Here is a 12,120-nt window from a genome sequence, read left to right as displayed (position 1 = left end):
CACAGCACAAGACTGGAGCAATGAGCAAGTCCTGTCATAATTGTGTATCGTCAAGTTTGGCAGCGAAGTTGGATGATCTCCATACCCTGCCAAGCATCCCCCTCCCCTCAATAAGCTTCAGACTCGCCTAACCATTTCGAGGCTCCTGGCAGCACCCAAATGTAATTAAGCTCACACCGTTGTCCGACTTTCGACCAATCTCAGTCTCTCCAAGGCTTGCCAACCAAACGATCGACGCAAATGCATGGTTGCAGAATTGAAGAACATCCTCTTTGGGAGAAATTCCCACCAATCCGGGCCATGTTCGGAATCCAAGCCGACGGGCTTGCTGTTTATCCAAAGCAAATGGGCAGACGATCGAACTTGACAATGCTCACGGTTGCCAAGACTAGTCCAATCACAGCAAGAGCGGTGCGTGACTTTGCTTCTGGGATGGGACGAACAGCCATTAGAGGTAGCAATGGGATGGCTCCGAGATGGGAGGAAGATGCCCGCTGCAACGTGCCAAGATTTCGAATAGAGTCCGTCAACCAGAAGGAATTTGCGCTGCCAGTCACATAGTAGTAAGCTACTGACTTATCACTAAGTAGACGTATATTTTCCGCGCCGATGGACACTCCCACTCAAAGCACTCTAGTATAGGCACGCCACTTCCTTGTTCTTTTTTCCATATTTCTCCAACTGAATTAGCAGTGCCTTCCACGCCTGTGACCTCAAAATGAAGTTGACCTTCACTACCATCGTTGGCGGGCTGGCTGCGACAACCACAGCCCATGGTTTCGTTCAACAGCTCATGCTCGGCGAGAATCTAGTCGACACCTGGAACCCTTACAAAGATCCATCGAAGAAGGTCAACAAGATTACTCGCAAGTTCAAAGACAATGGTCCGGTAACCGACGGCTTGTTTACGGTAGGTCTTATCGACTCGGGCCATTGCCAAAGATCTACGACGCGAATGCTGACTTATCCAGACCGATGCCATTACCTGCAACATTGGATCTGACAAGAATAACGTTCCTGCCACTGAGACCGCTAGTGTGCCTGCCGGCAGCAATGTCAAGTTCATCTGGACTGGGTGGAAGAGCGATCATCCTGGCCCAAGTACGAGAATACCTTAGCTCGGTCTCCTCTGGCAGTAATACTGACTAACAAGCAATAGTTGTGACCTACCTTGCCGATTGTGGTGGCAAGTGCAGCGAGTTTGATGGAAGCAAGGGCAACGTTTGGGTCAAGATCGACCAGTCCGGCTACGACCCGACGGAGACTATCCCATGGGCCAGCAAGCGTCTTCCCGAGAACAACAGTACCTACACCATAAAGCTGCCCTCCAAGATTGCACCTGGAGAATATATCCTGAGGCATGGGTTGCACCAAATGATACATCGAGATTTATGACAAAAGCTGACTTCCGGTCTTTCAGACACGAGATCCTCGGGTTGCAACGAACCAACAAGGACGGCAACCTCGCCCAATTCTACCCCGGATGCCATCAGATCACGGTGACTGGGACCGGGACCACCAAACTTCCCGAGGGAATCGCACTTCCTGGAGCCTATCAGGCGGACGACACCAAGTCGGTATGTGGAACGACCAGTATCTCAGTGTCAATTAGTAACGCCCAGATGTTGACTATCTCTGACTAGATTCTGCTCGATTACCGTAAAGTTACCGAGTACACTCCTCCCGGCGGCCCTGTTTGGACCGATGCTGGTTGGGCACAGTGATCCACCCCATCCCCAAACTACAACGCTTCCTTCACCATGTACATACTTGATGGTCTGCATCCGCACCACTGTAGATACTTCCGCTTATTCCAACACATCACTTCAACACGAAGGTCTCCAGCTGTCTAGAATCTACAGATAGTGATTGATCTAGTACGCGTAAAGGTTGATTGCTTCATCCTGAGTGGCTCTGATTTTCCTATTGGCGCGTTTCAAAATGAACTTCATAGCCCATGCTGTCAAGACCACTCCCAGCGAGAAAGCGATGCTAGCAATCATGGCTCTACGAAAAAGAGGACTGTCACTGTCCGGCCACAGATAAGGGGTGAAGACAAAGGTCAGGTTGCCCAATGTATTGACAATTGCGATTGCGGCAGCTTTCTTCTCGTCAGTTTGGCCAACCGTTGCTGACGTCCACGCAACTGGAGTGAAGCATTAGCCATGCTTATGAAGCTAAACTACCCGGTTCGAGTAAAAGGTAATTACCGTTAATGTTGTTGACTCCATATGTGGCCGCCACGAATACAACCATGGCAAAGTAGCGTGCGCCGATGTTCATCGTGCTTGTTGCTACCGCGAAGCCGACGATGGCGACCGCCTTAGAACCTGTGATGTGCCAGGTGCGTTCGTTGAACTTTTCTGATCACCATGATACCAAAACGGATCTAACACCTCCAATCAGGTACGGGGGACAGGTTAGCAAAAGCGTTGTTGTGATACTGAAACCAAGTTACTTAACGGCTGTCGGTAAGTAATTCTTGAAGTTGTTAGCTGAGAGGTGAAGATTGCCCATGAGAGCGGGGACCCAGGTGCGATAATCTGTGACAGCTTCCCAGAGGCCAGACCACGTGCTGGTTCCCTGTCGCATTTCAGTCGTATCGTTTGCAACACGCGAATGAGCCAACTCGCGCTCTTCTCGGGTAAGCCACCGAGTTTGGAGTGGAGCATTGGGCAGCACGAAGAATGCTACCAGGGCAACACCAACTGGATGATATCGTTAGCCTCTAGGCTCAAGAATATTCGGATATCCTTGAGACGCAGTCTTACTTGTGAAAACACCTTGTATCAAGAACAACCATCTCCACCCGGCCAAGCCGTGCCGTCCATCTAGACCGGCAAAGACGCCAGTGGCGATCAGACCAGAGAATGAGCTTGCAAGCAAATTGCCTGTGTAAAATACTGCCATTCGTGTTGCAACCTCCTTGCGCGTATAAAACAAGCTGGCGAGGTAGCAGGCGCCTGAGTAGAACGGTGCTTCAGTGAGACCAAGCACCAACCTTTCAACCAAGGTGCGTCGTCAGTCTTTTGCTTCTGGTATCAAGTGCTCCTGGGATAAAGTGCTCCTGACTGACCTGCACGCAAGCATTCCATGATAGTCCTTGACAACACAAATGAGAGTCGACACGATAGCCCAGGCCATCATCCAGCCTGACATGTAATATGCGGGCTTGATGCGTGTCACCAGCATGTTCGACGGAACCTGCCCTGTGATATAACTTGCTTCACGTGTCAGCTATATCTCCATATCGCCACACTAAGTCCAGGTCTCTTGTAGTCCTGTAACTGACCCAACAAAAAAGATGCTGACGCAGGTATTGTACTCAGATCCCTTCAGGTTGAGGTCTTTGTCGAGGTTATTGAGCTTGCTATTGACGAGGGCGTTACGGTCGAGGAAGTTTAGGAAGTACATCAACCATAGCATAGGCTATGGGAAGACCTCGATGTCAGTCTTGCGTTTATCTGGGGGTAAGAAAATTGCGATCGATGATTGATTACGGTTCGTTTACCATGAGATAGGCATCCAGTTTCCGAACGAGTGCAATTTCTTTGGGATCGACTTTGGCGACTGACCCAAACTTGTCTGCCTGTCCTGTAAGAAGAACATCTTTAGGCTCTTCTTGGTAGTCTACATGGTCGGCATGTGCCTCTCGGTCTTTGGTCGTCTCCATTGCCGTAGATTGTAGGCTTGGAGACTTCGGTGGCTTTGGGAGCTGATGAATCTGAAGTGTTTTCAGTCGAGGATGGGAATTCTCGCTTGAGGCATGGTCTGGTCATTGATTTCCCTTTTAACCAATTTCGGGACCATCTCGTTAGATCTTATTAGAAGCAGAAGAGACTTTCTCAAGACCGGATATCAACAAGGATTAGTTGCTTGGTTCATGGTCAATCACGGCCAGCTTGTTGCGAAATCCACCAATCAACATGCGTTTTTATGACACAGCCGATCATGAGGATTCATCTGGCAGCTTGTTCGCCGCCACGTTGAAGCTCCCTGGAGTAAGTAATCATCACATCAAAATCTGGGGTGCAATGGTGCTAGCTTGCTGCCCTGTGGGGCACTTTGGACATGCAGCGTGCGTCAGACCTCAATCCGGGGCTGGTGAATTGATCGCGGGGTAATGCGTACAGCGTTTGGCGCTATGATCTCCATCTGCTGCCGCCGGAGAAGATCCGTCTATAACCGGTACTGACGAACTTGGTTCCGTACTTGTCTATGAATTTCCTTTGCCGTGGGGGTTGCTGATGGGATTACCATAGTGCGTCTAAAGCCGTGAGACCGTTCATATTTTCTTATGATGTTAGAGACAGTGTGTGTATGTGCGAGGAATCCTCCGAGTCAAGCAGGTGCAGCAACACTTTTACCAAGCTTTTGAGCAAACCGCACGAAAGGTTAGAATATGTAGGTATGATGACTGAATTAAAGGATTGGAATTACCATTTATGAGTCTGATAAACGTTGCTACTAAAGGCAAGGAAGATGACAAGAATAAGAGCTTCTTAGGCTCAGCAGCATAATGCCACTCAAGCCACTCCATTTGCCGAAGAGCCGCTCCTACTCCAATGATTGGTTGAATAATTCTTGGGAACACGACAAGAGCATACCTAGCTGAAGCCCACCCCCCATTGCGAAACCACCAGCAAAGTTTCCATCTACAGCCATCTGTGGAAGTAAGATGTCTACAGCTCCGAGACATGTCTACAGTTGACATCATCCTGTCGATGGAATCCTAAACTTGGTCGGGGTCCCCCTTGCAGAAAAAGTGAAGTGCCATGTACATGATTGATGGCCTTATTCTCCCCAAAGCCCCCGCCGTCAAGAGACGCTTTAGAGCACCCGGCGCCCGGCAAGCTTAGCTCAGTATGCACCTTGGCTCTACGGCGCGCGGTGGAGACGGGACGGAATTGCTACACGGATAATGCATCCAATGCCAAATAGGTGGGGGACCACCGGGGCCGGCGTTACAAGACGCTTGCACATAAATTGAACTTCACGTCGAACCTGGACGACTTTCTCTCCTATCGCCTGGTCGGAACAAAACACGAGAGACCTCCAGGTTTTGATTGATGAGTTCACATCCTGTCAATTTCTCACGATGGCAACTCAGACAACGACAACGACAGTCGGCCAACTCAAGGTCTCCGCTCAGGACCGCCCTTTCTTCACCCTCGATGAGCTCATCAAGAGGCGTGCACTCGAACTCGGTGATGCGCCGTTACTTGGGTACCCCAACGAGGGCCTACTAGATTTCGAAAAGCACAGCGCTCGCGCCGTGGACCGATATGTCGACGTCGCCGTACAGAAACTACAGCATTTGGGGCTATCTTCCGTAAGCCGCACTATCACTCAACTTTCGCGGTCAACCTTCCACTGACTTCTTGTTCCCCATAAGGACTCCCAGTCCGACAACGCCCCCGTGATAGGAATCCTCGCTCACTCTGGCCTGAATGTCGTCATCACCATTATGGCTCTCAGCAGGCTAGGTTACGCAGTGTTTCTTCTCTCCGCAAGACTTCAGAGCCCGGGAATTGCCCGCCTTTGTGAGTTGGCGGACTGCGGCGCCATGCTCACCACATCAAGTTTTCACCCTGTCCTAGCCGAAGTCCAGGAGAAACGGAAGCTGGATATCTTACCGTTGCTTTCGCACTCTGACTACTACGGCAAAGATGCGCCCGTGTTCTCTAGAGCCTACGATCCGGAGCGAGAATCGACGAAGATTGCCGCCATTATACACTCCTCCGGTTCGACAGGCCTTCCAAAACCTATCTATCTTACTCACAAGAGCTGCATCGGGGCCTTTTCCGTTCACATGAACATGCGAGCCTTCATTGTCTCCCCCTTATTTCACAGCCACGGATTCTACGAAAGTTTCGCTCGATATACTCGAAGAAGCCCATTTACTATGGCAACTACAGCTTGCCTTTGACGAGGCAAAGCCTTGTCCAGATGATCAACTGTGTCAAGCCTGAGATCTTCCACGTCGTTCCTTACGTCGTGAAGCTACTAGCCGAAACAGACGAGGGCATCCGCGCTTGGGCAAGCGTGAAGCTCGTTCTCTTCGGGTGTAGCAGCTGTCCAGACGACCTTGGTGACCGTCTGGTCAAAAACGGAGTCTACCTCGTCGGCAACTACGGATCGTAAGACCATTTCCTCATCTTCCTCGGCTCCCAGGCCGTGTCGGGACTAGCGCTAACGAGTTGAAGAACCGAAGTGGGCAGGTTGATGAACTCCGTCCGGCCGCCGGGCGATGAAGCCTGGAACTATCTTCGTCCCTTCCCCTCCGCGAAGCCCTATGTTTTCATGGATGAAATCTCACCGGGGATCTAAGAGTGCGTCTGCCTCGACGGCATCCCTTCAAAGTCGACCTCGAACTCGAACTCCCCGCCAAACTCCTTCCGCACGCGTGATCTCTTCGTGAAACACCCCGCAATGCGAACCGCAGTGCCGGTGCGCCTGCAAAAGTTTTGAGGACCGGGCAGCTTGTCGGTGACAGTAAGGTTGGCGAGTGGAATACGACAGAGGGTATCCCGTTGATGATCCAAACGGCTGTCACGCTCGGTGCTCTACCGAATCTAGACGAAGTGAGTCTTACGTGAAAAGCCTGAAATGTGCGACCAAGCTAATTAGGTGATAGGAGATGACTTGGTTGCCGGTCGATCATGCTGCGACGGCCATCTTGGAACTCGTCAATGCCTACACCACCCCGCAGCCCAGCGAGCGCGATACCGATCCCGACCTGGTGTACCACATCCTTAACCCTACGCGCTTCCACTGGACTCGTGATATGCTCCCTTCTTTGGCCAAAGCCGGTCTGCAGTTTGAGAGTCTGCCGACAGCTCAGTGGATGGACAAGTTGCGGAAGTCTGAACGGGACCCGAAAAAGAACCCGCCTATCAAGCTCCTGGACTGGTTCGAGAGTAAGTATGGACGCACGGCTTCTGCGAATAAGGGCGTTCTAGCATACATGACTGAGAAGACTGAGAACGACAGTCCTACGTTGAGAGGACTATCGGATGTCACTGATGTAGAATTCATCACGAAGTTGGTGGAGAGGTTGAAGGCTAGATGGGCGGCGGAAGGTGCGTGAGGGAAGTTGAAGTTGATCAATACTTTATCCTCTCTAGGGGAGTACCTCCAAATCCTGGACCAAGTTAACTTGCCTCAGTTTGCGACCGGATCACCATTGCAGCCCGTGACGCGCCGATAGCCTCTCCAATTTTGCCTCAATAGGACTTGAGATTTCCAAGATGAACATAACTGTATTTCTCTTCATACTTGATAAACTTGTTGAAGCGCGAAAAAGAATGAATGCCACTGCGCAGTTGGCCCCGATCATCACCGAATGTGCCATTCCTGAGAATAGACACATTTCATCAGATATAACCATTGAGCCAGATGGAATCTGAATCTAAAGCACCATGTCGCTTGCCATCACGAAGCCCGAAATTCCATTCCAAAAAGTCCCTGAAGCAAAACCGTAGCCCCTACAATGCGCCGTTTCCCTGGAGTATTGGTATCTTTAAAACCCATCCATGCGAATATTTACAAAGCAGCAGCAGCGAGAGCGACGGCGCCGAGCATGCCGTAGTATGCGTTCGTCGGCCGTGCGGCGGCGGCGGGTGTCGCGGTGGCAGATGTGGCACTGCTAGCGGTAGCGGCCGCGGTGCCGAGGGCGCCGGTTACGAGGTTCGATGCCGATGCGAGGTCGGATGCGGCAGGCTTGCTCTCAACTTCTGAGCAGATTGACGGTGCGATCTTTGCAGCCGCTGTGAAAAGTTGATTAGCCATCTATACATTTAATCGACGGAACACCAGTGATGACTAGATGTAACAAGGTTGGATGTGCAACATACCAGCGATCTCTGTTGTGGAGCAGCCAGCAGTGAGCACGCAGGGCGTCAAGCTGGAGATGAGCTTGTCCTGGCTGGCGCACAAGCAGGTGAAGTCTGTCGCGGAGCAGCCAATATCGCTGGCAGCGGTGCTGAGGCAGCCGACGGCGCAGCTGGGGAGTTGGGCGATGAGGCTGGTCAGACCGGTTGAGCTGGAGGATGCGGCGGAGGTGGTGGCCGACTGGGCGGCGGCGAGGCCGGAGAGGAGTCCGAAGGCAATGGTGTACTTCATGATGCCGGTATTGGGTTGATTTTGGTTCGATACTGAGTAGGCTTTGCGATGTCGATCGAGTGATGGGCAAGATCTTTGGTGGTTGATCAGAGGTTTAGACGATGATCAGAATGTTTGTTTGAGGAATCGAGAACAATGCCTGATCAGAGTGAGAGACGAAATGAAGAGCAATTAGAGGCCTGGAGAGAAAAGTGGCGCTTTCCAATATTGCTGATGCGGGTATTAATCGTTCGTTGAAGATCAAGGGGTTGAATGAGGAGACACCAATGGGCGTATGGAATCGATAGGAAAAGACAATTGATTTAATATACTAGAAACGAGCACCTCTGGAGATAGACCTTGAGGAGCCACAAGGGAGGTCCAGACTCAAATCTTGACACAACCAAGAACCGAACGACGCTGCCCAGAAAAATACGAGACCAGGGGCAAAGGAGAAGGATTCAATACGACGGGTCGCCGCTGCTGGGCTCGAGTTTGGTACGCCCTCAGTACGAATAGTCAATCTTGGAGCCCTTGGCTGAGATTGATGATGTTTGGCTGTGTGCGATCAGCGGAGTTTACCAAGCGACTAAGAAAGCTCCGGTTTTCTTGCAACACTGCCTCGATGCCGCGCGGTCCATCCTTGGCGGCAGTGAACAGCGTGTTTGTTCTATGGAGCAGCGCTGGCGATGGCCAGGTGCAGGTTGATGGCGGGATAATGCGCGGCAGACTAGTTGGTCAGCTTCACACGTGCTATGCTCTATTGACGATAACGTTGTACGAATAGGCGCTCAACGCCCAACGCTCCACCAGCGAGACCGAGCAAGACATCAAGGTTTTGAAGGCGTCGAGGGCATAAGCTTTGTTGAGAGTTCGGATGAGGCTTCATGTGACGATTCAATGTTGTCTATCCGCATGATGAGATGTCATCCAAACGCAGGCTGCAGCCCAAAGTCAGATCTCAGGGTTCTAGATGCGCGTTAGAACACCCCGTCTGTTCACCCAGGTCACCGCTCAACCCGCGGGAACCGGGACGAGCATAGTGTGGGAGGGAAAGAAAGGGGCTTCACTGCATATCTTGTCCCGTTTCAACGTGATGTCATTCTTATTTTAGCGGTTCACCCCTGACATGACTCCGCCGAATTGCTGCTTGGCAAGGGGCCCCTAGACAGTCAAACGCTGGTAAACTCATCCCCAGTGAAAGCAGTGAAAGCACTGACAGTCTGTCGCTCACTGAGTTTCGACTGAGGGCCGTTCTTTGTCATCCCAGGCTCACTCAAATAATAAATCTCACCCATCGGGCAGCCAATCTCATTCAATCTCACTCAAGCTGAGAGATTCGGGCAGTGTTTGATTGGCATGAAACACCTAGTCGACCCCTTGTCAGCTGTCGTCTCAAGCGAGGGAACACAAGCTTTGGCGTATGTCGGCAGTCTTCAGATGGCAGTGCTTCCCTGATCTTCGTTTGAGAAAGGCTCACCCTGTATTGTCCGTGGGTGCACGCTCTGCTACTCGGTACATTGCGGCGCGGAGGCATCCGATTGTCTCATTCGGCAGAGTCGGCGGAGGTCACGGTTGAAGCAGCCAGTTCTCTCACGATGATTCGTTTTCGCATGCGTGACAGTCCATGAGATGAACAGCGTAGGAGGAAGCTTCGTGTCTGGTGGCCAAGTATCGCACTCCAGCCCCGCACTTCGAAACACTCAAGCAGCAAGAGTCCAGCGGCAACATCCTTCTAGATACATTGACGGTGAGGTCGGTCTGGTCGTTTGACATGCATCCTCGAATTGTGCCACCCCGCTGCTTCGGACACCGGCACCGCACTCGGTTTCACGGCCGGCAGAGTCCGAAGCGGGCCCAGTGCATCGCGAACAGTACATCCCGGCTGTTCGCAACCGAGTGCCATTGTGTCTCAGAACGTCCGTCGTCGTCAGCTGACTGCTAACTTACTTCGTAATGCTCAGCGTAGCCCGTTCATTTGTGGGAAGCGCAAAACCGTCTACCCGTCCAGCCTGGCTTGCAAAACCTAAGTCAGATATTTCCATCTCACACTGTTCTGCTTCTGGCCACTCAATAACTCATCCAACTAGGCAATGGCTCTCACGCTCCACCAATTTGAATAGCCAGACTCCCGCTCAAGGCTCAATGACTGACTTTACACATAGCTTTCCGTGACATTGCCTGTCAACCCCATTCACCTTGAAGCTGGGGCCAAGCCGGTCCAAACGTATAGAAGCTGTCCAGAGAGATCTCAGGGGATGGAGGCAGTGCAGCCAAGCTAGGCTTGATGTCATTTCGCCTATGCATTCACGACCGAATTTCAGCGTCTCCCGGTCATTGACCTCAGGTGAGAGTACGTTTAGTAAGATGAGAGCTTCACCTTCGAGTTAGAAATCGATGACTTGTTTTCATTACAACAAGGTTCACCCTGCGCATTGTTAGTGTACATGTTTTGTTCATAATCAGGTGCCTGATATTGGTCTTAAGTAATATAAGAATAGGCGATTGAAGTAATAGCCAGCTTTCTGGCGGCGATTCAATACGGCTAAGCTACAACGGAAGCCGGGTACTTCATGCGAAGCATATGGTATGACTCAGCCAAAAAAATATCTGCAAGCGTCAGAAGAAGCCGATCGGCAAAGTATGGCGGTGCCGACGGTAAAGATTTCACGGTGCCGAGCTTTTCGGCCTCAGTGCCGGTTTTATGGACCCACTCCGGCGGATCCGGCGTTGAGTGAAGACTCCCGGCACCGAAGGGTTGGCCGCCGTGCTTAGAGCATAACGGCAACTCGCGATGCGGACTGAAGTTATCAGCCGAAAACATCCTCTCTACCGTAGTTAATTTCTCTTTAAAGGGCAAGATTCCCTCCAGAGATCTTTGTGTTCCCAACAAACACTCTCGCACTCCACGGACCACGATTAAGGCATCATATCAGCTACCGAAATGGACTCGCCTATGAGCGGCAGAACACCATCGTCCCACCATTTCCTTTGGGAAGAGCACTCACTCGTCATCAACAATGTCAATCTTTCCATTTTTATCGTCCGCCGAGACGGGCCACTGGATCCTATCCTCTTCCTTTATGGCTTCGGGAGCACCAAAGAAGACTTCACGGATATCATCCACTACGCGCCCCTTTCCGACTATCCTTTCCTCTCCTCCTTTATCGAGCGGACTCGGCGATCGGCGGACTATGAGAATGGGATCTATGCGGCGAGTTTTCGTTCGAAAGTCAGCTCAGAGGTGGTGAGACCTCCTTTCCAGTCCATGGTAATTTATACCGACAATGGAGACTTGCTGAATGTGTTTGAGGCAGTGCCATGCCCAAAAATGTTCATGTTCGGCGTATCATACAACAAGCTGTCGTATCTGCCGAGGATCGCACAGGCTGGCGTGAAGTTGGCGGAAATTCCGGACAGTGGGCATTTTGTCATGTATACTAATCCTACAGCGGTTTGGAAAAGAATTCAGGAGTTTGTTGGGATGGCTTCTGGGTAAGTACTTGGTTATTATATTGGTAATAATCAGCCGACAGAAACATTTGAGATCCAACCACTTGTCTGTGTGCATTCTTACGTCCATCGCCAATCTTTCTCTAATTCTGCTGCATCAGCAATATAAGGGAAATAATGTCGGACTCATTTACGATTTATCATTTACCCTTATCAAAGTAAGTACGTGTATAGATACCATCTAGGTATTAATAGTTGATAGGACAGACAAGCTACATCTAGTAATCCAATGCATTTACCTCAGCATCGTTCGTCTAAGAATACATGAAATGTCGAGCTATCATTCTGCCCTTTGACGTGTCTAACATGATCTCCTTATAACCCCAGAATGAGAAACATCCTGGCATTTAAGGCCAAGATTTTGGCAATCAAAACAGACAACGAATCCACCCCCGTAGCAAAAGTCGCAAACATAGTACGCTCGGCCAGCTGAAATGCTTGCCATACAAATATCACACCAAGCAGATTCGTAACTGAAGTCCACTGCTTGAGTGCCGAGGATTT

General features: G+C 50.9%; 5 protein-coding genes across 5 annotated transcripts; 3 read left to right on the top strand and 2 right to left on the bottom strand.

Annotated features, from left to right (window-relative positions):
- Window positions 1-718: 718 nt before the first annotated feature.
- On the top strand, window positions 719-1,996 carry BDP81DRAFT_483876 (family 61 endoglucanase; the record flags this gene model as incomplete). The annotated part of the gene is made up of 5 exons (XM_060595083.1): window positions 719-910; window positions 972-1,101; window positions 1,160-1,358; window positions 1,421-1,577; window positions 1,644-1,996. The coding sequence occupies 5 exons, from the start codon at window positions 719-721 to the stop codon at window positions 1,722-1,724; spliced, it is 759 nt and encodes a 252-aa protein (XP_060441152.1). The 3' UTR covers window positions 1,725-1,996.
- On the bottom strand, window positions 1,594-3,673 carry BDP81DRAFT_483875 (major facilitator superfamily domain-containing protein; the record flags this gene model as incomplete). The annotated part of the gene is made up of 7 exons (XM_060595082.1): window positions 1,594-2,146; window positions 2,211-2,358; window positions 2,464-2,708; window positions 2,772-3,001; window positions 3,077-3,220; window positions 3,293-3,429; window positions 3,512-3,673. 7 exons carry the CDS (start codon window positions 3,671-3,673, stop codon window positions 1,875-1,877), a joined length of 1,338 nt encoding a protein of 445 aa, XP_060441151.1. The 3' UTR covers window positions 1,594-1,874.
- Window positions 3,674-5,098: 1,425 nt separating this feature from the next.
- Window positions 5,099-7,090, top strand: BDP81DRAFT_397925 (uncharacterized protein; the record flags this gene model as incomplete). The annotated part of the gene is made up of 5 exons (XM_060588388.1): window positions 5,099-5,332; window positions 5,396-5,833; window positions 5,893-6,140; window positions 6,446-6,584; window positions 6,638-7,090. 5 exons carry the CDS (start codon window positions 5,099-5,101, stop codon window positions 7,088-7,090), a joined length of 1,512 nt encoding a protein of 503 aa, XP_060441150.1.
- Window positions 7,091-7,545: 455 nt separating this feature from the next.
- On the bottom strand, window positions 7,546-8,124 carry BDP81DRAFT_328326 (uncharacterized protein; the record flags this gene model as incomplete). The annotated part of the gene is made up of 2 exons (XM_060585206.1): window positions 7,546-7,769; window positions 7,857-8,124. The coding sequence occupies 2 exons, from the start codon at window positions 8,122-8,124 to the stop codon at window positions 7,546-7,548; spliced, it is 492 nt and encodes a 163-aa protein (XP_060441149.1).
- Window positions 8,125-11,047: 2,923 nt separating this feature from the next.
- BDP81DRAFT_499558 (uncharacterized protein) lies at window positions 11,048-12,108 on the top strand (the record flags this gene model as incomplete). The annotated part of the gene is made up of 3 exons (XM_060595491.1): window positions 11,048-11,598; window positions 11,633-11,774; window positions 11,812-12,108. The coding sequence occupies 3 exons, from the start codon at window positions 11,048-11,050 to the stop codon at window positions 11,836-11,838; spliced, it is 720 nt and encodes a 239-aa protein (XP_060441148.1). The 3' UTR covers window positions 11,839-12,108.
- Window positions 12,109-12,120: the final 12 nt, after the last annotated feature.

This window comes from Colletotrichum phormii (genome assembly GCF_030913505.1).
Source record: "Colletotrichum phormii strain CBS 102054 chromosome Unknown BDP81scaffold_21, whole genome shotgun sequence".
In the NCBI taxonomy this organism is placed as follows: Eukaryota; Fungi; Ascomycota; class Sordariomycetes; order Glomerellales; family Glomerellaceae; genus Colletotrichum; species Colletotrichum phormii.
Note: the sequence above shows the minus strand (reverse complement) of the source record. Positions and strands in the feature narration are given on the sequence as shown.